This window comes from Pan paniscus, chromosome 23 (genome assembly GCF_029289425.2).
Source record: "Pan paniscus chromosome 23, NHGRI_mPanPan1-v2.0_pri, whole genome shotgun sequence".
Classification (NCBI taxonomy): domain Eukaryota; kingdom Metazoa; phylum Chordata; class Mammalia; order Primates; family Hominidae; genus Pan; species Pan paniscus.
In genome coordinates, this window is record NC_085927.1 from 53287963 (window position 1) to 53313237 (window position 25275).

The window sequence follows — 25275 nt, forward strand, 5'->3', positions numbered from 1 at the left end:
CTTTGAATTCCTGGGCTTAAGCTGTCCTCCCACCTCAGCCTCCCAAAGTGTTGGGATTACAGATGGGAGCCACTGTGGCCAGCCTGATTTTTAAATCTTTTCTCACCTGTTATTTACTTCATTGTCTTTTTTATTTTAGTGTCTGGGAGATTTCCTTGACTTCGTCTTCCTTCTTTTGGTCAAATTAAAAAATATCCTGCTATGTTTTTATTTCTTTTGTAAAAGCACCCTGCTAAAATTTCATGGGTGCAATATTTTATTATCTCACCAAGGGTGTCAATGATATAGTTTAAAAAAGCATTTTCCTGCCTCAGCTTTCTTTCCTCTGATTTCTTTTCCTTGTTTGATTTGGCCTCTGACTCTTTTTTCACTGTGGTTGATTTTTCATTTTTTCTCTTCTTTCTTTCTTTCTTTCTTTCTCTGTCTGTCTGTCTTTCTTTCTTTTCTTTTCTTTCTTCTTTTCTTTGAGACAGAGTCTTGCTCTGTTGCCCAGGCTGGGGTGTAGTGACGTGATCTCGACTGACTGCAACCTCCGCCTCCCAGGTTCAAGTGATTCTCCTGCCTCAGTCTCCTGAGTGGCTGGGTTTATAGGCGCCCGCCACCACTCCCAGCTAATTTTTGTATTTTTAGTAGAGACAGGGTTTCACCATGTTGACCAGGCTGGTCTTGAACTCCTGACCTCAGGTGATCCGCCTGCCTCAGCCTCCCAAAGTGCTGGGATTATAGGTGTGAGCCACTGCACCTGGCCTTCACTGTGGGGTTTTTCTCAGAGGCTTGATGACACTGCATTTGTGTATATGAATTGAACATCTGAAAGCTGTTGGTTAGCTCTGTGTGTGTGTGTGTGTGTGTGTGTGTGTGTGTGTGTGTGTGGTGGGCATAGGGGGATGTGATCATGGGGCCCTGGCCATGTCTTTGGGCAAGCCCTATATTGATATCTATGGGTTTTTCCTCCTGCACCTGTTTTTCTCCCCAGTTTTTGCTTTCCAAGTCTGGCTCCCAGATTTGATAGCTAAGTGGGTCTGGAGGCTGGGACCCCAGGGTTCATCCCCTTGCCTCGATGTTCCCTAAATGGGGCTCTCTGGAGTTTTTGTGTGACCCTGGTAGTGCTCCCCACTTTTGTGGGGATGAGAGGCAAAGGGCATGGCTGCTGGATGGGTGCAAGGTGGGAGGGGCCCGGGTCCCACTTGCTTCTCATACAGGTTCTAAGTCAGACTGCAGCTCTTGGGCTTCTAGTCCTTGAGACCCCCTGGGACTCTGGCCACAGCTCACCTTGCTTCTTGTAGCTCCACATTCCTCTTACCCACTCCCAGGACTTTGGTTTTAGTTTTCTTTGCTCAGCTAAGCCAGTCTACCCATCCATCTCTTTCCAGCTTCCAAACCTCTGTCCTTGGCAGGCCATGCCTTTTCCTTCCTTTATTGCTGATTTCATGGGATGTCAGCCACAATTGGAGACAAACATGGGCCTTCAGAATCCCGTCCTATACAAGAGCCCCTTGGGTCCCACCATCTGACCCTGTTAACACCCTCCGTGGGCACCCCACCCCGGTACCACATACACACCTGCCTGGAGGGTCTCAGAGAATTGAAAGGGCTCTCAGAGGTCAGGACCTTTATGTCACGTCTTCATGGAACAGATGGGGAAACTGAGGCACGAGGCGGGGAAAGGCCTCACTATCCCAGGTCGCATGGTGAGATAGTAGAGAGGTGAGCCGACTCTCAGGCCAGGGCTCTCCCACAGCCTCGTGGGGCAGCTCCGTGGCGTGGGCCTTGAAGTCATGGACTCTTGATGTCTGCCGAGTGAGCGGAGACCATGACAGTTGGGAGGCTGCCACCTGATGGGCTCACCTCATCCTAACAGTGTTGGTTACCATCCATGGGCCAGCTGTTTGGCCTCTGGGGACATCTTGTAGCCGATCACTTAGGAGACCTTTGTTGAATCATGGGACCTCCCCGGCCCTTGCCATGGGTTGTAAGGGATGACAGAACCTCATGGATTCAGTGGCTGTGTGTTGAGTGTGTACTTATCACCGAGCCCCATGCTGGCGGTAGAGCACTGAACAAGGCAGGGGCCTTGAAGGGGCTCCCAGGGTGCTGGGGAAGCAGACAAATCAACCCGCAGTTGGTTTGGTTGTCAGGGCTGTGAGAAGCACGTCCCTGGGTGCTTGTTGGGGGGCACCCATCATCCTGCTAGGGTTGAGTGAAGAGAGCGGCTCTTGGAAGGTGTCTTGCAGGAAGTGGCCCTTGGGTTGGCTGATAAAGTGCGAGTTGAATTGGAGTTGACTTAGAAGGAAGGGCGGGAAGGGGATCCCGGTGTGTGGAACAGCAGATGCGGATGCCAGGAGGCCGTAAGCACCCACAGGGGTGCAGGGTTGGACGAGGAGGGCTGAGATCAGAGCACTGCAGGGAGTGCGGTAGCCCCTGGGGAAGCCGGGGGCCACCAGGGCCCTTTTGTGCACATCTCTGGGCACGTGTGTCCTTCCGGACTGCGACTTCTGAGGAGGTTCCCACAAAGTCCTGCTAGCTACAGGCAGCCTTGATTTTTGGGGGAAAACACAGAAAACTTTGGGCCTGAAGTCATATGTGCTCTGCAGTAGCAGTGGAAACAAGCAGTTGAAGATGATTAGGACTGAATGTTCCTGTTTTTAAAACATTTCCCAGGAAAAACAAATGTTTGAAAGTTAAACATTTTGGCTATTAGGATGGAACAGAAGAAAAATCACATTTGCCTTTTAAATCCAGGCACCAGAGCTGAGTTTTGAATCCAGCAGCCTCCCATGAAGGACCCGTGGAGGCTGGATGAGTCCAGGGGGTCTGCAGCTCAGTGGGGGGGTCTGCAGCTCAGTGGGGGGGGGGTCTGCCATCCTAGGATGTCTGTTCTATCTGGGGTGTTGTGGCACCGAGCTCTGGGAAGCCAGACCTGGGTCCCAGTGAGTGAGCTGCTGTGTGCCCAGGTAGGTGACCTGAACTTGTAGAGCCTCAGTTCTCATCTCCAGCTTCGCAGCTCACATTTCTGGGCTGTGCTGTACATTGCAGCGTTAATCTTCCTGAATAGCCCCGAAATGCAATGAAAATGGCTAACATCCAGGTTGTATTAACCTTGCCTTTTATTTTCTGTATTCTGATGCTTTGACATCTGAGGGCCTTGCTGAGCCAGGGGGATTGTCTCTCCCTAGGTTAACCAGTTCCTAGATACAGCAAATAACTACACAAGCCAACCACTCCACAGCCCACAGTGGAGTGGATAGGGCCACTATCCACCTGCCCTGATCACCCCAGGGGCAGTGCCAGACAGTTAGGGACAGCCCTCATGTCCTAGAACCTGCCAGAATTATTCGAACTAGACAGTCCTAAGTCTCTTTCCCTTGCCTTGCCCAACCCTTCCTTTGGAAACCATGAAACAGGCTCCTGCCCATGTTTCCTCCTCACCCTCCACCTCCTGATTGTCCCTGGTGCTTCCCTGTCTGGTCAGGCATGGTGGAGCGTAGCTTGCATTTTTAGAGAACTGTGAGTGTAAGCCTCCTTTGTGACAGCCATTTCTGTGTCCATGTGTCTTATCAAACTTGCTTAAAAACAAATCCGTGCAGAAGTATAGGTACAGCGTCGGGCTCACGTGTCTTCATCAGCTTGATCATTGCAAGAACTCTGTGGGGAAGCATGTGTGTTTTACAAATGGGGACACTAAAGCTCAGGGAAGTGAGGGTTCTCATTCTGGCCAGAGAGCCAGTGGGAGGTAGAGATGGAAGTCAGGCTACGCCACCTGCACCCCTACCCACTCTGCTGCACTGCCTTTCATCTCTGTCATGGGGAGAATGGCCCGTGCCTGCTAAGGGTGTCTGGAAGCATTGATTGCATGATGCTGGTCGCAGTGCCTGGACAGGGTGCTCAGTACAGGGTAGCAGAATTCAGCTTCTGCAGCTGCAGCCCTGCACTGTGTTCCCCTGAACTCAGCCTTGGCTGTTGGCCCAGACATCTGACTCCAGAACTCTCCCGCCTGTTCAGGTTACACACAGAATTCCCTTTCTCTGCATGGTCAGCCACAGTCTTCTGTGTGTGCTTGGCCATGTGATGCCATTCCTGGCATTCATGCACCAAGCTGCACCAAGACCCCACGGTGGCTCACAGCTGACTCTCGCAGCTTGCTCCATCCTGGTGTGTTTCTAGACCATGCGCCATACCGAGAAGTCTGCTAATGTGAATCTCCTAGACATCAGCAAGTGTTTAAACACAGAACTGTCAAAGACGTACTAAAAATGCAATCAGAGATCATTATGCCGTCTCTTTATTCCATCCCCCTCTGCTGTGTTCTGCGAGATGGGAATGGGCGGAAGAAGCCATAAGTGGGCATTTTCCTGATTGTCACTGCATTTAGAGAACACTAAAACTCCGCCGGGCTCAATACTTCGCTCCGGGAATGGCATCGATGGTGGAGAAGCTTGCACATATCTTGTTGAATTTAACAGATTATGCAGTTTGGAGGCAGCACTTTCTGTTAAATGGGATGGGTAAGTGTTAGCGATAAAGAATTGTAACCTTTTGGAGGGAGATTAATCTCGGAAGCACAAAAAGCAGAGACTTCCATGCGCATCCCCCTCTGCCCCGTGCGGCAGCTGCACTTGCTGCAATGTGGAATCTGTGTGCGGATACACAGCTATTTGAATACACGTATGTGGCAAATGAAAAGTGAAAACAACAGGGCCATCCTCTAGTGCTCTTCTGGTTAATACTTAAATGTCTTTGCAACAAGAAATCCATGGCTAGCAAATGCCAGGATGTTGACTGATCTGGCTGGGAAAAAAGGAGGCATTTGGGGAAGATGGTCTGAATGTTTTCATGGAAAATACAAATGTGTAGCATTGCTCCCCAGCTCTGAAAAGCACTAGTTTTGGCATCAAGGACCTGGGGCTTGTGGCAGAGGCTGGGAGATCAGCGTTCTCGCCCACCTAGCAGAGTCCACCTGGCCTGTCTCCAGTTTCAGGGTTTGACCGGTGCCACAAGTCCCTGCTCCACTCTTCCCAGATGTCCTCATATCCTTCCAGTCCCCTAAACTGTCTACTCATCAGGCATGTCCTACCAGAGGCTGGTCATTGTTCAGACATCTCTGAGGCAGGAGGCCAGGGTTCAAGTCCTAGCTCTCTCCACTGTCTCGCTATGTGACCTTGGGCAAGTCTCTTCCCCTTTCTGAGCTCCAGTTTCCTTCTGTCCAATCAGCAGCATGGATTAGGAGAGCTACAGGCCTCTTGGTGGTGTCTGATTCATGACTGTGTCCCCAGCGGAGCCTCGCCAGGGTCTGGAACACGGGAACATTGGGGGCTCATGTTTAATCAGGGCTCATGGAGAGCTGACCAGGGCAGGGGGCTTTGTAGTGGGTCCAGCTTCAGGGAAGAAGGTGGGCATTCAGCCTAAGGGGCATTCAGGATAGGCTCAGTGGATTCTTAGCTTCCGTTGGGTTGATGAGGGGAGGTGGATGAGAAAAGGCATTTGGACCCATTTGTGCCCTTGCTGAGCCTTACCAAGGCAAGCACAGCCCCCAGCACCTGCACTGCTGTCCACCGTGCCCAGCCTGGGGGTGCTCTGCAGAGAGGCTTTTTCTTTAGCTTCCCCATGTTGTGCCCATCTTTGGTCCAGGGGGTCATGTTATGTTCTGGTCTCCAAGGTTGGTGCTGCCTAATCTCTTTCCACACCTGCTTGGAGAACAGCTACTTTCCCGAGGTTCAGGTGCTTCCGGTGGCTTCTCAGGCAGCTCCCATCAAGGCAATGGGGAAGCTTCGCTGTGTGTCAGCCGTCTTACCTGCTGCAGGGAGGAATAGCAGCAGAAAAGGGCAAAGAGAACAACATCCATTTCCTCTGTGTTCAGTGCAGGCATTAGGCAGAAGAGTTTGTGTTCATTTAATTTTTCCCCCATAAAGCCCCTGAAAATCAATTAGTTGGTTGAAGTCCCCAAAACACTCCCCTCATTCACTGTTTAGATGGAGGGTTGTGATGAAATTAAGCAAGAGAGCCTCTAATGATTGGTCACTGGGAATTGTATCTATGTTCGGGTTGGTAAGAACTGCAGGGTGATGGGAACACTGGAAAACGGAACTGCAGGGTGACGGGAACACTGGAAAACGGAACTGCAGGGTGATGGGAACACTGGAAAACGGAACTGCAAGGTGATGGGAACACTGGAAAACGGAACTGCAGGGTGATGGGAACACTGGAAAACTAATGCAGCCTTAGGCTCTAACAACAGAGGTGGCAGCCCTAGAACAGAGGAGGAGACTCCTCCTGCCCACTCCGTGATGGTCAGGCCATGCTGGAACTTCCGTTCTGTGTCCCCCATACCCACCTGCAAGAGAGCAGGTTTAATTGGAGAAGATTCAGAGATGGACAATCAAGATTGTGGGTAAGGAGGGTGAGTCAAAAAAATGCCCTGCCAGGGACAGTTGGAGGAAACATTTGAGGAAAAGGGGCGACACAGAGGTCAGTTGGTGTAAAGGAGACAGTCAGACCTAGCTAAGGATGGATTGATTGATAAATGCATCCATCCACCCATCTGTCAGTTCATCTATCCACCCATCCATGTATGCATCTATGTATCTGTCTGTCTATAAACCATCTATCCATCCATCCATCTATATATGCATCTATATATTCATACATATATAAAGCATCCATCCATTCACCCACCCATCCATCCATCTACCCACCCACCAACCCATATATAAACCATCCATCCATCCATTAATCCATCTATATATGCATCTATATATCCATACATATATAAATCATTCATCCAGCCACCCATCCATCCATCCATCCATAAATCATCCATCCATCCATCCATCCATCCATCCGTGCATCCATTCATTCATCCATCTATATATACATCTATATATCCATACATATATAAAGCATCCATCCATAAACCATCCATCTATCCATTCATCCATCCATGTATGCATCTATGTATCCATCCGTCTACAAAGCATCCATTCATCCATCCATTCATCTATCTATAAACCATCCATTCATCCATCCATTCATCCATAAACCAGCCATCTATCCATTCATCCATCCATGTATGCATCTATGTATCTATCCATCTACAAAGCTCCCATTCATCCACTCATCCATCTGTCTATCTGTAAGCCATCCATTCATCCATCCGTCCATCTATAAACCATCCATCCATGTACCCATCCATCCATGTGTGCATCTACATATCCATCCATCTATAAACCATCCATTCATTCATCCATGCATGCATCCATCTATCCATGTGTGCATCCATATATCCATCCATCTATAAACGATTTATCCATCCATGCATCCATCCATCCACTGACAGGCGGGGTAGCATGATGGTGCAGAGTACACCTCAGGATACCGCCATAGGGTCTACCAAATGTCCATTGTCCTCTGTAATTGTCAGTCATTTTGCTATTGATTTGTCTCATCTTAGGCAAGCTCTCTCTGGGCCTCAGTTTCGCCAGGTTTACCTGGGGATAGTAACACTTAAGTGTCTGTGAAGGTTATGCACAGCTGGTGAATTGCCAAGTCCAGGTGGACACCCACAGGCATTCTTATGACTTTGGACTCAGAGGGATGTGGTGCTGGACAGTTTCTGTGTTCATAAGTGGATGTCCCTTTGCCTCCAAGCCATGGAGCAGACAGTGTTTGAGGGTGTCACCCCAGCAGGTGGTGGCTCCTGCCCTGCTCCCTTGCGTTATGTATGGGAGCTGGGCCTTGTGCCCCATCCACCCTTTTCTGGGAGGGAAAAAGCCTCAGTCATCAGCTGCTGAGGTGAGAAGAAGAGGGGAGAGCTGACAGCTTCTGCGCTCCGCCCAATCCCCAGTAGTCGGGAGCTGCAGAAATAAATGAAACTGTACAGTTGGAGTAATTTGCTAATTTGCTTCAGTAACACCCCCAGTCAAAGACATGACATAAATACATGAGCACTGGCTCTGCACCCCCAGCTTGGGCTGCAGGATGGATGGGTGATGTGAAGTGGAAACGTGGTGAATCAGAGCCCGAAGGCAGCGATGGTGGCCACCCCCAACCCGAGCTGGGGGCTCTGGCTGCCTCCCTGCTGCAGTGTGTTTGGGGAGGGGCTCGATGAGGGGTCTGCTGGCCTTGGAGGAGTCTGAGGTGCCCGTCCAGAGGTATGGGGTCAGCTGGACCAGCGTCCTCCTCTGCAGCCGTGGGGCCTGGGTGGGTTTCCCGGCCTTTGAGCCTCATTCTGCTCAGCTGCAAAGAGGAGATAATAAAACCAAGTACCTTGGGGGTGCTCTAGGGAAATGAGATCTCGGCTCTCCACCAGCGGTCCAGAAGTGGCCATCTTTCCTGCTGTGTCCTCCCGGACCCACTACCAGCTGCTCAGGCCCACGCAGCCCTCTTCCCTCCTCTCCGCAGCCTGAGCCTCACTGGAGAGGGCTTCTCTGTACCATGCCTGGTCGCACTGTGGGGCTGTGGGCGGCTTCATTCACCAGACTCCTGCTGGGGCCTGCTAGGGACAGAGCTGGGGGAAGCAAACACGCCTGCATCCATGTTCTTGGAGCTCTCCCATGAGCACAGCAAGCAGAGTTCCCAGCGTCCATCAGGGTGGGCTCTGATGAACAAGAGGAGGGTCAGGGAGGTGGAAGGGGCTTGGAGAATCTCATCCCAGCAGCCTGACTGGAAGAACCTCGGGCCAAGGCCAGGCTGTTCCCTTCATGTCCCCAGGGACAGAAACCCAAATGCCTGTTAAGAGTGGGTGGTACCTTCAAATGAATGAAGTGGACTGGGTGTGAGACGGTAGGGACAGGTGGGGATTGGGGCCAGCTGGACGCATTCATCCTGTCCAAGGGGACACAGACACTCAGCACTTCCTGACTGGACCGGGATGGCCAGAGGTTAAATTGTATTTATTTCTTTATTTTTAGAAAACAGAAGTAATGAAATGTTATTAGGAATCTCTCAAATTTTTGATGTTGGCAACAAATTCAAGTTTTAAAAAAAAGTTGTGCCAAACAAAATATGTCTGTGGATGGGTCTGGCCTGCCTGCTTCTAGTTTGCAAACTCTGGCCCAGGGAAGCTCTTTGGTTTTTTTGAACATCAAAATTTTGTACATTTCCATTGATTATCTTCTATAATATCAGAACAGTCCTGCAAGGTCGCTGTTACATTTCTCATTTTACAGGTGAGGAAACTGAGGCACAGGGAAGCTAAGTCGTACAGCAGGTTGGTGGCAGAGTGGGTCTGGGATCCAGGCTGCTGGAGCTGAGATTCTGTGGCCTGCTAAGTACCAGTGGCCCCCATGTACCAGTGGTCCCCTGCCCCGGAGTTGATAAATCCCGAAGAAAGAGCAGTGCTTTCTTTCTCAAACCTGTAAAGCAGTCTGGGGTGGTTGGTGAGTCAACTATGAGTAGATTGGGATTTTCTGCCTGTTTTGAAGAAAACTTCTGTCTCGCCTCGGGGTTCCCTTTCTTACCGCCCTGGTCCACCCTCCCTGGCCAGGCTGGGACCTGGCCATTTGCCGTGGCCATAGGGCACGTGGTTAGACAGACGGCACAGGTCTCATCTAGCTGGGGGTAGAGAAGAAGCTCATAACGGGGCACTGGACCCTTCTATTTCCTTGCTATTGGGATATAATAATGGCTGTAGTTATAGGACATGTACTGCTGTAAACCTCACTCTACCCTTCCCTGGAGCTCACATAGGGTCTGGGGAGGCGAGCTCTTCCTAGAGTGCTTCCTGAGAGCTGAGTGTGATGGCACATCTTCTGAGTCTCAGCCCATATTGCAAGCATCCGCTTCCAATAAGAAAAACAATCCTTAGTATTTGGAGCAGAGGCATTTCTGGAATTTGGTTCCCCACAGAATGCTCACACAGCGGAAGAGGTAGAGTTTTTGGTCATGGTGGAAAAGGCTCTGCTGTTCCTGGGCTGCTGTGTTGTCCCAGGGGACAGACCACGGTGCCCGTGCTGCTGGGCATTGCCTCGGGAGGGTGAGGAGTGAAGGGGGTGTCAGGGAAGGGGCTCAGTGGAGCCTGATGGCCAGACAAGTGTTCTGGCACCTTGCCTTGTGTGTGCTTTAGCAGATGAAGGTCATGGTCTCCCAGGGATAGAGGGGATGCCTCGCGAGGTGTCGGTCTTTGTTAGCCACAGTTACTGCTTTGTGAACTGGTTATGGAATGTCACCATTTTCCTGTCTGGGTCCCCATCCCCCCCGAGGCCCCTGTGCTGTGCTGGCGCCTTGGCTACTTGCCTGACCCTCCAGGTCACTCTCCGCCCAGGAGGGGCCAGGAGAAAGGCTTGGGTCTCCAAGTGCACTTTCAACATTTCATTTTTTATCCAAATCAGGGCTTACAGGTACCATCTTGACTCTCCAGGCCCATGAGTGCCCAGCAGCTGAGGCTGGTGGGGAGTGGGGAGTCAGGGGCCCAAGCCTGGGGTCAGGCTGGCTCTCAGATGGAGTAGGGGGCAGGGGCGAGTGGCGTTTACTGAGACCGAACAGCTGTGGTGGTCTTGCGCCTGCATAGAGCCAGCCTGGTGGGTGAGGCCTGCCGGGCAGCTGCCGAGAAACCAGCCCCCAGCCAGTCTCTCCTGGGTGACAGTGTACACTCCTGCCTAGGGCATCCAGAAAACTGGACCCCAGAGAGAGAAAGATGTGTACCTTGGAAGAACTACCCAAAAGTTCACACACAGCAAAGCTAGAATGACACTATTGTAATTCAGTGGCTGTATACATAGACATTTTTGTTTTGATTCCATCTAGATTTTGTTTTGGCTTTGAATTTCCATGGCAGTAGGGGTGGGTACTATAATGTTTCCTGAGTGTGGGGTCTCCAAACATTTGAACTGGGCTCTGCAAAGACCTTGCAATTCCTTTTGGAAAGTGGAGGATAAAGAGTCCAAGATACCCAGGGGGTGTGGGGGCCTGGGACCGTGAGGCCGGTGACAGCTAGGGCTGGGGATGCAGCGTGGGGGTCTTCTTCCAGTAGAAAACTAGTCCAGACAGAAGAAACGGAGGCAGAGAAGTCCCAGGATGAGGCCAGGCACTCTGCAGCTCAGCAGCCTGGGAGGAACCTGTCCAGCCTCTTCCCGATGATCTCAGGGGGCCGATGGCCAGTGGAGGCCTGGACAGGCAGGACCATGGGGACAGTGATCAGGCTGCTGCCTCCTTTGATCTGATGAAGACACCTGTTGGGGGCCTGGCAGCAGGTACCCCTGTCAGCAATTCCAGCAGCTTCCTCCTGCCCGCCCCTCTCTCAGCCGTGCTGTGGCTTCTGGAAAAGCTGACGGCTGTGTGCTGTGTGTCTGTCTGTGTCCACCCCTGCAGGCAGCCTGCCCTACGAGTACAAGATCGTGATCGCAGGCAACCACGAGCTGACCTTTGACCAGGAGTTCATGCAGCTTCCTCCTGCCCGCCCCTCTCTCAGCCGTGCTGTGGCTTCTGGACAAGCTGACGGCTGTGTGCTGTGTGTCTGTCTGTGTCCACCCCTGCAGGCAGCCTGCCCTACGAGTACAAGATCGTGATCGCAGGCAACCACGAGCTGACCTTTGACCAGGAGTTCATGGCCGACCTCATCAAGCAGGACTTTTACTACTTCCCATCTGTGTCGAAGCTGAAGCCGGAGAACTATGAGAATGTGCAGTCGCTGCTGACCAACTGCATCTACCTTCAGGACTCGGAGGTCACCGTGCGGGGCTTCCGGATCTATGGCTCCCCATGGTGAGTGGGCCTGGGTGCTGGTCCTGCCTGCTGGCGAGACCAGAGCTGAGGCTGAGTGCAGGGGGTGTAGGGGATGGGAGTAGCAGCAGGGAGCTCCGGATGCGAGGCTCAGGACTGAATCTTGACCCCTTACCCTCTGTGTGAACCTAGGCAGGTCACTGCTGCTCTCTGGGCCTGTTTTCCCACATCTCACTGAAAATAGCATTATCAGCTGTAACCTGTGTTATGCTGGGCGGTACTAGCTCACTTACAGGCAGGTACTATTATCTCCATTTTACAGGTGAGGAAACTGAGGCCCAGAGTGGGTGAGGACCTTGCCAAAGGTCACATAGCTAGGAAGGGGCAGAGCTGGGATTAAACCCAAGCAATTTGGTTCCAGAACCCCTGCCTTTAATGAATATTCTATAATGCTAGGAATCTTTCTCTAATGCTGTCTTCCTGCTCCATACAAAAAAAGATGCATACGTCAGGGGCTGGGGGAGATGATGATCGTAATAATGATGATATTGGTGATGATGGTAATAATGGTGATGGTGGTGATGGTGATGATGGTGATGCTGATGGTATAGTGATGATGATGGTGATAATGGGGATGATGGTGATGGTGATGATAATGGTGGTGTAAGGATGATGGTGATGATGGTGGTGATGTGATGGTGATTATGGTGATGTTGATAATGGTGGTGATGGTGGCAATGTTGGTGATGATGGTAATGATAATGGTGGTGGGAATGATGATGGTAAGGTAATGACAATGATGAGGGTGATGGTGGTGGTGGTATGATCATAATAGTGAGGGTGGTGATGGTGATGGTGATGATGATGATTGCGATGGTGGTGATGATGGTGATGATGATGATGGTTGTGGTGATGGTGGTGGTGTGATGATGGTGAGGGTAGTGATAGTGATAATGATGGTGATGATGGTGGTGATGCTGATGGTGATGATGATGGTGATGCTGATGGTGATGATGATGATGGTGATGGTGATGATGGTGGTGATGATCGTCATGATGATGGTTGTGGTGGTGGTGGTGGTGGTGATGTGGTGATGGTGATGATGGTTGTGGTGATGATGGTGGTGATGGTGATGATGATGGTTGTGGTGGTGGTGGTGGTGATGGTGGTGATGATGGTGACGGTGATGATGGTGATGATGATGATGGTTGTGGTGGTGATGGTGGTGGTGATGATGGTGGTGATAATGATGATGATGGTGGTGGTGGTGATGATGATGATGATGAGGGTGAGGGTGAGGGTGATGACAGTATGGTGATGGTGGTGGTGTGATGATGATATTGAGGGTAGTGATGGTGATAATGATGGTGATGATGATGGCGATGCTGCTGATGATGGTGGTTATGCTGATGGTGATGATGATGATGGTGAAGATGGTGATGGTGGTATGGTGATGATGTGATGATGGTAATGAGGATGATTACGGTGGTGGTGGTAGTGATGGTGGTGATGATGATGGTGGTTGTGGTGGTGTGATCATAATGGTGAGGGTAGTGATGGTGATAATGATGGTGATGATCATGGTGGGGGTGGTGGTGATGATGATGATGGTGATGGCAGGAAATAATTTCTGAGCAATTACAGTAATCTAGGCCCTAGGCTAAAGGCTCCATAAACCTTATCTCTAATCCTTACTCAGCCCTGTGAGGACTGATTTATTATCCCTACTCTATAGGTGGACAGAATGAGCGGCCACAGGGTGCCCAGTGCTGGCAGGGTGAGGTGGGCTTCATAGATGGAAGAGCAAGATCACATATGTTTAAAAGTGTGGCTTGATCCTGGAAGGCTCCCTGGAGGAGGTGGGGTAACCTGAGCCTTGAGGGAAGAGAAGGGTATTCACAGGCAGGGAGTAGTAACGTGGCCTGAGGCTGCACTATCAGGAAGCAGCACAGTCAGCGAGGCTAAGGAGCCCTTTAGAGGCACAAAGGGCTTGCCTGGGTGGAAGGACTTCAGAGAGAGCTACTGCCAGCACAGAGCATCTGGGAAACCCCTGTGGCCCTGGTTGGTGCCTCATGGTGACCACCTAGTGGCTGGAGGCTGCAGGCAGATTTAGGACCTGGTTTCATCTTGCCATAGCCTCCTCATGGAGCAGAGGGGAAGGTGGGGAGGTGCAGGGATGTCTCATCTTCCCTGGCCTCGGAAGGTGCCTGCTGTCATCTCCCTGGACTTCACGATGTACAGGGTCTTGGTGAACCCCCCCTGCAGCCAGTGAGGTCCCAGACAAGGACCTCTGGGCACTTGAGGGGATGTGATGAGGTCAGTATCAAGGACAAGGAGAGGAGGGGAGGTGGCTGAGTCTGCCTGACCGGCCACTAGAGCTCAGATCTGGAGAAGTCTGATAGGCCAAAAACCAGGAGGGCAGTCTAGAAGGAGGACCCAGCAAGCTTTCCCCTTGACCCCCCTACCAGCCAGGTGCACACACACAGCCTGTGCCATGCCAGGGAGTGGGAGAAGCCGAAGGACAGAGAAGGGAACTCGAGCCCAGGAGGTGGGTTCAGGGGCCCTGCGACCCTGCTCCAGAAAGGGTTTGGTGAGATCGAGGAGGGCTCCCTGTTGGAGGGGGCATTTGAACTGGGGCCAAAAGAGGCATGAGATTTCCACAGGCAGAGGAGGCAGGGGGAGACCACATGTCTGAACCTCTGTTACGTGTCAGGCCCTGTGCCAGGCTCTTCTTGGGCCTGTCACTTGACAGCCCTTAACACCAAGGGCTGAACGCCCCCTCCTCTCCATCCCACATGGGAGGCTGTGAGCTGGTGCTCCTCCTGTTCCTCTCAGGCCCTGTCTGGGGCTGGGAGCAGGTGGTGGAGGTGAGACCTGGGCTCATTTGCTGGGCAAGTTTCACTCAGTTTCCAACCGGGGTGAGCAGATTGCCTGCGTCTGCTGCTGCGGTGCCACGGAATGGATGCCAAGTCACTCTGGCCACTACCCTCCCCTGGGAGGCTGGGTCGCTGCCACCATGCCCCAGCAGAGAGTGTCTGGGAAACCCCTGGGCTGCCCTGGTTGGTGCCACATGGTGACCACCTGGCGGCTGGAGGCTGTGGGCAGATTTAGGACCTGGTCTCATCTTGCCACGGCCTCCTCATGGAGCAGAGGGGAAGGTGGGGAGGTGCAGGGCTGTCTCATCTTCCCTGGCTTTGGCAGGGTCTTGGTGAACCCTCCCTGCAGCCAGTGAGGTCCCAGACAAGGGCCTTTGGGTACTGGAGGCTGTTCAAATTGGGATACCAGCACTTTTCAGCTGTGTGACTTTGGGCAGGTGGCTCAGCCTCTCTGGTCTTTCTGTGTAGTGGGGAAACGACACCGCCTGCCTCGTTGGGGGGTTGTGAGGTCTGCGTGGGCCCATCCAGGTGAAGGCCTGGCTCAAAGGAAGGCCCTGGAGAGTGGCTGTGGTCATTTATTATTACTGGGGTTCTCCTTGGGGAGCAAGGAAGAGGATAACTATTTAGTTTTATTCCACAAACCCCAAGGCAGGGCTAGGCCTGCAATTACCCCATTTTACAGAAGGGTAGGTAGAGGTTCAGGCAGGGATGTGGCTTGTCCAGGGCACCCGCGGGGTGGCCCTTCAGGCTGCCGGTCCTAGCTCTTCCTGCTCCAGGGCGGAGGCCATTCAGTGGCCTTTCTGAACGTCTCCCGTGTGGCAGGCCTCCGTTCTCAGAACAGCCTTTGGGTGCATATGGGCCTTTTTGGCCCCCTGAGGAGATTGAGGCCTGGGGATTGAGCTGATATCCTCATGCCCTCAGGAATAAACTTGTTAATTCATTCATCAAGGATGTACAGAGTGCCAGGGAGACCCTGGGGACATGGTGTGGACAGACAGACACCGCTGCTGCCTTCATGGGGTTTACGTTCTCGTGGGAGACGGTCAACAACCAATTCCATCATCAATAAGAGCCATGAAGGAGGGGCCTTGGGTGCTGGGGTCAGGGGAGGCTTCCCATGGGGAAAGCCAGAGGCTGAAGAGATACAGGCAGCTAAGTGCAGCTGAAAGGGTGTGGCAGGCAGAGGGAACAGCCTGGGCAAAGGCCAGGAGACTTGAGAGGGCCTGGGGCATTTTGGGGACCGCAGAGCTGAGTGTGGCTTCCGGGGGCCTGGGTGGATGACAGCAAGAGAGCAGAGGCTGGGCAGCCAGATCGTGTTTGGTGCCGCCAGAACCCAGGTCCCTGGGTCCCTGGCCATACCCCCGTCCACCCACCGTGCTGCTGGTAGCCAGGACTTTGCGGGGCGGCCTTCTCCCTTGAGGGTGTCAGGTAGCCTGTCTGAGCCCTGGGCTTCCCAGTAAGTGGGAAGGTGACATGACGTGATCTAGGGAGCGTGCGACACTACCCTATGAGAGTCTCTTGGTGGAGAGGGACCCTCAGCTGCCGGTATCCCCAGGTGATGCTAGAAGCTCCACAATTGGAAGTGGCATTAACCAGCCCCTAAAACTGTATTCACGGTTGAAGAACCCGCTGGCCTGGCTGCTGATCCTGCCTGGTGTCGAGTGGGGTGTGGGGGGTTGTGCACCCCCTCCCCAGCTGTCTGTCGAGGTTCTGGCTGGGGCCCTCCGCTCCCCTGGCGCCGGCCGCCTGGGCATATGGCAGCTCATTCGGGGGGTGCAGGTGACGGAGCTGCTTGTGATCATTGTGAAGTTCAGATGTTCCAGATTTTCCTTTTCTTCTCCTCTGCCCTCAACATATTGGCTACCACGTGAACTGCAGGAGGCATTCCCTCCAGCTTTAGAAGCACAGTTAGACCAGCAGGCAGGGAGCAGGGATGAAATAAACACTAGCAATGAGTGACCTAATAGCTGCTGCAGCTGGACATGTGGGCAGGGCCGACCAGGCTGAGGGGCAGACGTGTTCACCATGTGGCCTTAGGAGGTAGACGGCAGAGCAGAGGACAGAGGGAAGTGACAGGAGGCAGTCTCACCAGTGAGGGAAGACTCCCCCATAGGCAGGCGCCCAGGGGAGAGGTGATGTGGCCTTACCAAGTAGTGAGCTGCCCATCACGAGGGGCATGCAAGCAGGGGGTCTGCTGTGGGTGGGCCTAGTGCCCTTCCAGCCCCTTCCCCTTTACAGGGCCACAGTTCCTCTGCCTGTGGCTGGCAATTCCCCCTTAAGCAGAGGGATGCATGGACCCATTCCCAGGAGGTCCTCTCTCTGCTAGACTTGGAGGCTAGCCTTGATATTGAGGGCTTTACATAGCAAGCTAGAAAGGGGAAGCAAAAAGCAAACATATGGTTATAGCAACTGGCTTTTCTTCTGTTACCACTAAGATACTCTGCTTGGGAGAATGGTAGGTCAGATTTTCTTTTTCCCTGGAGATGGGGTCTTGCTCTGTCGCCCTAGCTGGAGTACAGTGGTACAGTCACAGCTCACTGCGGCCTCGACTGCCTGGGCTCAAGTGATCCCCCCACCTCAGCCTCCCAAGTATCTGGGACCACAGGTATGTACCACCACGCCCGGCTGATTTTTAAAATTATTTGTAGAGATGGGGTCTCATGATGTTGCCCAGACTGATTTCAAACTCCTGGGCTCAAGCAGTCCTCAGTGGGTTAGATCGTAATGGTTTTGACTTCCTTGTTTGTTGAGCCACACACTCTGAGGCCCGCTGTGGTTTGTCATGTGCCTGGCTCTGTGCAGGGCTCGGGAGACCCTGAAATGGATCAAGCCTGCCTCCCAGGAGCTCAGGTTTGACAAGGGCCTATAACTATTGGGGGCAGGGGCCTGTGACTGTTGGCATCCTCTGCTTACCCAGCCTTTGCACAAGCCAGACCCCCTGCTCAGTGCTTGCTCGCATGTTCTCATTCAGTCCTTGCAGTGGGTTGATTCTCACGGGTGTGTGCTGGTGCAGTGTCTCTGGGTGGTTTTCATTTACATTCCCCTAATGACCAGTGAGGCCGAGAATCTTTTCCCATGTTGATTGGCCACTTAGATTTCCTCTTTTGGGAAGTGCTCGTCTTTTGTCCATTAAAAACAATAATTGGATTGTTTGTCTTTTTCTTACTGGTTCATGGAGATTCTTCATGTATTCTGATTATGAGTATGAACCTTTTCCCAGTTGTGATGTTACTAATAGCTTTTCCCCCTCTGTGACCTGTCTTTCCCCTGTCTTAGCAGAGCCTTTGGGTGAACGAAGTTTTAAATTTTGGTGTAGTCAAATATCTTCTTGTTTTTCTTTGTGATAAATGCTTTTGGTACCTTATTGCAGAGATCTTCTGTTCTCTGAAATAATGAAGACTTATTTCTTTTTCTTTTTTTTTTTTTTTTTGAGATGGAGTCTCACTCTGTCGCCTAGGTTAGAGTGCAATGGCATGATCTCGGCTCACTGCACCTCTGCCTCCTGGGTTTAAGTGATTCTCCTGCCTCAGCCTCCTGAGTAGCTGGGATTACAGGTAGCTGCCATCATGGCCAGCTAATTTTTGTATTTTTGTAGAGACAGGGTTTCACCATGTTGGCCAGGCTGGTCTTAAACTCCTGACCTCAAGTGATCCACCTGCCTCGGCCTCCCAGAATGCTGGGATTATAGGCATGAGCCACCTTGCCTGGCCCTGTTTCTATATTGTCTTCCAGAACTTTTGCTGTTTTTCCTCTTATGTTCAGGTGTTGGATCCACTGGAAATGATTGTGTTGATGGTGTGAGATAGGGATCTTGTTCAGGGTTTTTCCACATGGACACCCTCCTGGCCTAGCACCATGTGTAGAAAGCCTATCCTCTTTACTCCTACCACCCTTATCTGACACGTGGGGTCTGTGTCTGGCTTCTCTCTCCTGCTCCATTGGGTCATTCAGTGTAGGACCACCCTGTCTTTATTACTCTGGCAGTTGATTTACCTTCTCTTTATCCTACTAGGGCGTCTGAGGCTTCACAGGGGCAGGGACCCAGATCTCTCTTTCTCATAGACCTAACTCCAGTGCCCAGTACACAGTCTGGCTCCTCATAATAAGTATTTGTTGGATGAATGAATGAGTGGATGAGTGACCAAATGGATGGGTGGCAAGCTGTGGGGACTCAGTTAAAATCCAGGCCGGGTTTATTCTCCTGCAATTGAACCTTTCTGGGGTTCCTCCCAGGCCTGTCACCAGCTCCCTCCCCTCTGGTTCCTTCTTCCTCTTCCGTGCTGTTCTCTCTAAAGCAAGGCCTAACTGTGCCCCCTGCTGGCTTGCCATGTCGCCCCCTTGATACCATCCCCTTCACCCTCAAGCTGAAGGCCAGATGCCCCCTCCTGTGTCCCCTGGATCTTGGGCCCTGCCCTCCCCAGCAAGGGTTCCATCACAGCATCATCACTACTTGGGGCAGGGCCATAACCACCGCTGCGCCCTGCACTTACCAAGCCTTTCAGTCTGTCCAGGCAAGAAGGGATGAAAGTCTCATTAGGGTGGCGTGTTTGTGCTGCCCCCTCCCAGGGCACCGTGAGGTTCCAGGGCTCAGGGAGGCCGTTTGTGGACCCTCAGGTGCAGCCGGTGTTGGGCCTTTGCTGAGAGCAGCTTAGCGGAAGAGGGCGGGAACCAACTGCAGGAGAAGAGGAAGAACTCAGCTGGTACAAAATCCTAAGTGTTAAAAAAAATCCCGTATACATACCGTATTCATTTATGGGTTTTGGATGCATTTTTTGTTCTCATTTAACTGAAAACGGCCTTGATTTAAAAAAAAGAGTGAGGGAGAGAGTGAAATTGGCACGCAGCGAGTCCATCTGGTCTAATTACTTCTGGTATTTTGAAAGAAGGGATCCAAACCTGCTGAGACATTAAACTTTGAGAAGTGGCTGCCGGGCCCGTTGCTGGGCGTCTGCGCTCGGATCCTGATTCTTGGCTTAGGGGTTTCACTGCCTCCCGGCAGGGCTGGACCTCAAGGCCAGGCAGTGGTGCCAGGATGCCCTGCACCTCTCTGTGGGAGCCAGTGGCCTCAGGGGTCAGCCCTCTTCAAACAGCCAGGGCTGCTCCAGACCATTCTGGAATACACATCCTGGTACATGGCTCCCAGCTGTTTAACCTTGGGTCAGAATCTTGGCTCTCTGTGAAATGCCAAGAGGGATAGTCCCCTTGCAGAACTGCCCTCGGGATTGAAGGAGCTCCTGTGTGCACACTGCTTGGCACATGGTGGGCATTCACACACCTGCTGCTCGACGTTTATGACCGCCCAGGCTAGGGCACGGAGGCAATACGGGTGGTTTCTCTACCGCCCACAGCCATGGGACAGAGCTGCAGCCAGGTGGCTCTGGGATGAGGCGGGGGTGGGTCGTGGCACCGGCCTTTGACGTCCGTTCCTTCCCTTCCCTTTGTGTGCTTAGCAGGCCTGCCAGTTGGATGGGGCCAGAACGGAGCAGCCTGGAACTTGAAATCTGTACCCTGAAAGAGCTCAGGGCCAGGGGTTGATGTGATTGCAGTGACAGTCCCTGTCTTATGCTGGCCCAGAGGCCCTGTCCTCTGAAACAGTCAGGGAGGCCTAGACTCTTGTCCCCATTTTATGGCTGAGAGGTCTGAGACCCCAGCAGGGAAGTGTCTTGTGTGAGGTCCTGTGGGAACTGAACAAGCTGGGCCTGCATGGCAGGGAGGATGGAGGCCCCACCTGGTGTGCACAGTGAGCTGCCAGAATGCTTCTTTCTAACTTGATAAATGTATATTTTAGAGAAAAAAAGAGACAGGTTGATCTCCTGGCCCCATAGCTTCCGCCTTGCCTCCCACCAGAACGGGGCCGAGTCCTGGGAGTGGAGGGCAGGGTGGCGGGATGCCTGGCCGGCCCCGAGGCAGCCCCCACTCCCCCAGCTGTCGCTGCAGATGGGTGACAGTGGTGAGGCTGGTTCTCCCGTCTCCACCCTGCCCCATGGCGTGCTCCACCCAGGATTCAAGGCGGCCGGTGATGCCACCCTTCCCAGGAAGCCCCCCGGGGGTCGGTTTGGACTGCCAGCTTCTCTGCAGCATGCCACGCCCTCGGTGCCTCCTCCTGTCTCTGCATGAGACACAGGCGGGTCTGGCACTCAGTGCCAAGTTTCTGACCTGGAATCCTTTGCCCTTTCTCTTAAGAACCCTTTTAAATCTTTTATAAAACATTTATGTTTTAGTCTCCAATAATTCCCTCTGAGGTGTTAGGGGTGTTGTCATTTTAGATGGCAGGCTCTTGGCCAGCAAGGTACAATCTGAGGGAGTCCTGGGCAGGCTGGTTTGGGGTGTGGCTGGCTTAGGGGGGTGTAGCCCAGTTTGGGGGTGCTCCCTGGGGGGGATTGTGTCTGCCTCAGTCTGTGGGCACACCCAGCAGGGGCCACTTTACGTGAGTTTCTTGGCTTGGGGCATCCTGGACCACAAAGGTCCGCTGGCCTGAGGACAGCCCTGGGGATCCAGCTCCTGCTTCCCGTGGCCAGTGGGGGCCTTTTCTGTTCTGCTGTTTTCCTGAAGCGCTCTGGGGCCCAGCGTACCAAGGATGGAGGGCGAGTCCAACTCCCCTCTTAAGTGGCCGAGGCCTCCCTTCTTGCGGCCTCACGGCCATTAGGACTATGTCGCCTGGTTGCAGGGGCCAGCAGTCCCCGTTCACCTGGTGCAGTGCTGCTTGCATGTTGCCTTGCATTTCTGGATGATTCCAGCACAAGGCTGGCCTTCCCCAGTTTGTTTGGGCAGGTGAGACAAAGACTTTCCCCGCTGCTTCATACCCGAGACCCGCATTCGGCCGACTGCCCCGTGTATTGTCCCATGTAGTCTGCCTAGCAACAGGCAAGGCAGGATGATCTCCATTCCCATCTTACAGACGGGTCAGGTAAGGCTTGAGTAGGTCTAGCACCTGGCTCAAGATCTCAGCCCTAGGAAGAGGCAGCCCCGGGTCTGGCTCAGGCGTGTAGACTTGGGCAGCTCCTGGCCTTGGCCGTCCAGTGGGCAGCTTGCTCTGGCAGCTGCTGCCTGGCTTCCCCTGGGCTCAGCCTCTGGCAGTCCCTGCTGAGCTTTGGGCTCCTGGATCCCTGTCCCCTTCTGTGACGGATTCGTCCTGAGCTCTGGGTCCTGCATCTGTAAAGAGGATTCTCCCTCTCCCCTCACAGGGCCCTGGATGGTGAAACAGGGTGAGGCACGCAGAGCCATGCGGCTGGGGTATTGTGGAGACCTACATGGTGTTTCCCTTTCATCCCCTGCCTTGAGCCCAGATCAAGTCAGGAATTTCCCCACCTGCTTAGGGGTGGCTGTAGAGCCTGTCGTCTAGGGCAGGTGTGAGCCCCGCCTGAGCCTCTCAGGGAAACGGCTGCTTGAGGGGCTTGGGAGCCAGCTGGTACGTGCCATGGATGAGGGGGCCCAAGGCAGCCAGCAGTGTCCACCCAGAGTGATCCCACAGCCACCCACCTCCGTCTCCTTCCCGTGCTGGCTTCTTAGAATTCTGAGCCCAACGTGCAGCATCAGTTACATTCTGATGGAGGCAAAGAAATTCTTCAGTCTCTGGTAGCTGGCTGTGCTGCTTCTACAAACACACAGACACACACTCACACACACGCATATTCACATACACACACATTCATGTACATGCACAGACATTCCCATACCATACACACTCACATGCATGTTCACACATGTACACACAATATCATGTACACACAGAAACATTCACATACGACATTCACATATACACACATAATTCACACGCACACATACCTATACACCTACACACACATTCATACTCATATACACTTCCACACACTCATACACACATGCGTTCACACACACATCCACACGCTCAAACACATGCATTCACACATCCACAACCACACACATATTCATAGACACATACACATGAACACACACATTCACACACACACATTCATACACATATGAATTCACCCATACATGTATATTCACATATGTACATTCACACATATTCATACACACATTCACACACACTAATACACAGTCACAAATACACACATACACACTCACACAGTCACACACATACACATGGATGCACACGTCATACACATTCACACACACACATTCACACTCACACACAGAGTCACACACAGACACTGCCACGATTTCTCTTTTGCCCCCTTCCTATCTTCATCTTCCGTTCACCTGTCCAGATAAAATTGATTTCACGTGGCTGTTTTCCTTTCTAGAAGGCCCCTCAACACACGTGTGCACACTACTCCACATGAGATTAATGTTTGAAATGAATCATCTGCCTCCTTCCTGCCGCAAAGTCCCAGCGAAACAAAAGATGGATGATTCTGTGCATGGGAAGGGTGGAGAAATTAATTAGGAATGACAAAGGACCCCGTTCTTCGGTTCCACTTATCTTGCTGCTGACTTGCCGTACGCAGTTGTGTGCCCCGGCCAGGTGTGTGATTGACGGGCTTTGGGGATGCGTTGCCAGCTCCGCACTGCCCTGTCCCCTCTCGGGCAGCCATCGGGCCCCAAGGGCAGTGGAGCTGGACCCCTGCTGTCCATCTCCGCCAGCCTTTGCCTGGGCCCACCGGCCTAGGAGATGCAGAGGGAGGGGTCAGGGCAAACTCCTCTCACCAGGACTGGGCAGAGGACAGAGGAAGTTCGGGCAGTGGGACATCCCCAGGAGACAGACCCCAGCTGTGGTGTGAGGAGTCAACACACCGGTCTGGTCTCCATGCAGGCATGCCCTCACTTGGGAACCAGGCATGTCTCTGACATCTCTGAGCATCAGTTTCCCCTGTTGCAGAATGGGAATACAGCCTCACTGGGAGTGTCTGGGGAAGGACTCAGGGCCAATGACAGATGTCATCCTCACCAGAGACACTCTTAATATTGGCTGTGGCCATGGCTGGCTCCCTGGAAAGCCCGGCCTCTTTGGGGAGGGGAGGTATTGGGGTGGGAAGAACAAACGGGTGAGGATCAGGACAGAGAGTGCTTGGCCTTGGGGGAAGGAGATTGGACCTGGACCTGGACAGGCTCCTCTGAAAGCTCAGGGGCCACTGCAGCAGCCACATGGCTGGAACATGTCACACCCCTGCTTGGAGCTGCAGCTCCTGTAGAGTAGAGACAGCAAAGCTATCCTCAGAGGACTGTCAAGAGGAGGAAGTATAGGAATGCCTGGCCACTGGCAGGTCCTGTAAAAGGCCCTTCTTCCTCCACAGGACCTTCATGGTGGTGGCCACCCCAGCAGGCAGCAGGGTTGCCAGCACTCAGCCTGCACCCTGGGAAATGGGGGCCCTGGGGAGGCTGGGAGGGGCCCCCAGGGGAGGTGAGCCTTCCTGGGGGTCCAGATGCAGCAGAGGGGTGTGAGCATCCTGGATCTGGGTTCACCTCTGAGGCTTCATCTGTAAAATGGACACGTAAGTCTCCAGTGCAGGTTCATGGGAGAGGGAGAGAGAATGGGACACTCAGCAGATGGCAGAGGTCTCAGAGAGTTCTCGTGACTGTTTTCATTGCTGATATGGGTCTTGGGGCTTCCTGACTGTCAGGGACTCTGAGGTGGGGCTCCTGGCAGGAGGGTGCAGAGTGAAGAGGGCTAGTGTGTAGTTCCTCCCACCTTCCTGTCGGGTAGAGCACCTGCTTGTTCATTTCATTCTTCGTTCATTCATTCATGGCCGTCTTGAGCAACCCCTCCCTGAAGCCGGACTGGGCAGGAGGGGTTCAGGGATGGACCTCAGTCAGGGTGGAGAGGGGACACCTGTGCTGCGGGAGGCAGGTGATCAGGAGAAACTCCTGGAAGAGGTGGCCTTTGGGCCTGTCCTTAATAAAATACGGGTCGTGGATGTGGGAGAGGCTACGAAGGGCATTTCAGATTTCTGAACTAGCACAAGCAAAACCTGGAGGTACAGAAAGGCCAGACTGTGTTTAGGAAGCTGGAAGTGGATGGTTAAGCTTGACATGGGCGGTGAGCTCCGTGGGGAGCCTGAACAGAATGACCTGGAAGGTGGGCAGGGCAGATCCTAAAGCCCCGTGGGCCACACCGAGGGCTGGGCTTGTCCTGGAAGCAGCAGGGAGCCATGGGAGGCGCTGGAGTGGAGGAGTGACATGCAGTAAATATGTGGGTGGGGTCCTAGGAGCCAGGGGTGCAGGCCTCTTCCCCTCTGTCCAGTCGGGGTTAAGAGGGGAACTGGCAAGGGTCAGGGAGCTCAGAGGAGCAGGCAGGAAGTCATCTTGGGAGAGGGAGAGCCTGTGGCCTGGCACCCCAGGAATTGTCTGTGTGTCAGCTGCCAGCTTGGGCACAGGATGCAGGAGCCCTGAGCCCTGGCCCGTGCCCCTCTGGCTTCCTGTGTGTCCTTGGACACACTGCTTGACTTCTCTGTGCTTCTGTTTCTTTGTCTCTAAAATGGGGGGGCCTCCCAACTGTTTTGCCCTGAGGATGAACTGAGCTACTAGACATGACAGCGACTGCTAAAGGGGATTTGCTGTGGGCAGGGCGGTGGGGCGGGTGGCGCGAGGCTGATTCCTGGTCACATTTTCATCATTCTGGGATGGACACATAGAGTATAGGCCCTGGAACTTGCATTCGGGGTTTGAGCCCTGGCTGTGTCACGTGGGTACCTCTCTCCATCTCAGTTTCTGCATCTGCAGAGTGGAGGCCGTGGTGGCAGCTGCCTCTCTGGGTGGGGGGGGGTGTGAGGATTGAGTCTGGCTGTTCCTGGAGAGGCCGTGG

The 25275-nt window shown here is 53.1% G+C and overlaps 1 protein-coding gene across 5 annotated transcripts in view; it reads left to right on the plus strand.

The window, feature by feature from the left end:
• Positions 1 to 25275, plus strand: part of MPPED1 (metallophosphoesterase domain containing 1) — a 96480-nt gene that overhangs the window by 52496 nt on the left and 18709 nt on the right. For all 5 annotated transcript variants that reach the window (XM_034949172.3, XM_034949173.3, XM_034949174.3 and 2 more), the window contains exon 4: positions 11472 to 11697. In XM_034949172.3, coding sequence (XP_034805063.2) covers positions 11472 to 11697 — 226 coding nt within the window. The remainder of the gene's footprint in view (positions 1 to 11471; positions 11698 to 25275) is intronic.